This window comes from Poecilia formosa, unplaced genomic scaffold (genome assembly GCF_000485575.1).
Source record: "Poecilia formosa unplaced genomic scaffold, Poecilia_formosa-5.1.2 Scaffold420, whole genome shotgun sequence".
Taxonomy (NCBI): domain Eukaryota; kingdom Metazoa; phylum Chordata; class Actinopteri; order Cyprinodontiformes; family Poeciliidae; genus Poecilia; species Poecilia formosa.
In genome coordinates this window covers 139,965-141,065 of record NW_006800359.1, presented here as the reverse complement: position 1 = coordinate 141,065, position 1,101 = coordinate 139,965, and the positions used below count along the sequence as shown (strand labels likewise).

The 1,101-nt window shown below is 49.0% G+C and overlaps 1 protein-coding gene across 2 annotated transcripts in view; it reads right to left on the bottom strand.

Moving 5' to 3' along the window:
* Nucleotides 1-458: 458 nt before the first annotated feature.
* dcst2 (DC-STAMP domain containing 2) overlaps nt 459-1,101 on the bottom strand; it is a 10,691-nt gene continuing 10,048 nt past the window's right edge. For both annotated transcript variants that reach the window (XM_016663441.1, XM_016663442.1), the window contains exons 14-15: nt 731-886; nt 459-639 (exon numbers count right to left, since the gene is read on the bottom strand). In XM_016663441.1, coding sequence (XP_016518927.1) covers nt 498-639; nt 731-886 — 298 coding nt within the window. In that variant the 3' untranslated portion in view covers nt 459-497. The remainder of the gene's footprint in view (nt 640-730; nt 887-1,101) is intronic.

Below are 1,101 nucleotides of genomic sequence, written 5' to 3'. Positions count from 1 at the left end.
CTGAGCTCTGAATCTTTACAAAAATCTGGATTTGCCGTTTTCCTAGAGCAAACTGTGCAGATCATTTCTTCTTCATTAAGTTGGTGTTTGTCTTAAAATAGCTTCTAAGCTGAAGAAATTTTAAACAGATTTTTGTTTATTAAACTTGAAAACAAACTGACTGGATCCAGATCTGGGATTTTTCCCGCCGTTTGTCTTTCAGTTCAGTTTCACTTTATTTTGGTAAATTATCAGCATCACAGGAATCAGCAGCAGCTGTAAGCAGAGCTCTGGTTTCCTCTTCTCACACGTCCAGAACTCTGAAACAAAGAAGAGTCCAGAATCCGAACCGGGTCGGATCAGAACCAACAGGAGCGACTTTTCCCAACATGGATTCAGATCCACCTGAACAACTCCAGGAGCTCATAAGAGGATTAAAATAATGTTTTAATGTGGCAACATTCGGTCGTTATACGGAGTTCAGCTGAAGGTAAAAATATATTTATTATTCATAACATTCAGTTTATTGCAACACTAGACTGTTGGTTTCCATGACGACCCGGAGTCTGAACTCTGATCTCAGCGAGGGCTTCTGACAAGTCGGAGTCGCTGTCGGAGTCCGAAGACCCGGACCGGTCCTGGTACGCCACGTCTGCTTCACTGACAGCAGACAGAGTGGGAAAACAGACGTTCAGGGGTTTAAAATGGAGGATCAGAGCAGTGGGAGGAACTTTACCTGACCAGTTCTTACCTGTGAACGATGTCGAAGTCACTGCTGTCGTCCTGGTCCTGGACCTGCGAACCTCTGGCAGGCAAGGTTCTACTCTGCATCTCCGACCGGGCCGGGAGGCGGGCCGGGAGGCGGGACGCTGACCACAGGGTGAGCTGCTCATCATCACTGGAGTCTCTGAGGGGAACAGGAGGATCCGGGTCAGAACCACGAGGTTCCGGGTGAGAACCACGAGGTTCCGGGTGAGAACCACAAGGATTCGGGTCAGAATCAGGAGGAACCGGGTCTGAACCAGGAGAATCCGGGTCTGAACCAGGAGGATCCAGGTCTGAACCAGGAGGATCCGGATCTGAACCAGGAGGATTCGGGTCAGAATCAGGAGGAACCGGGTC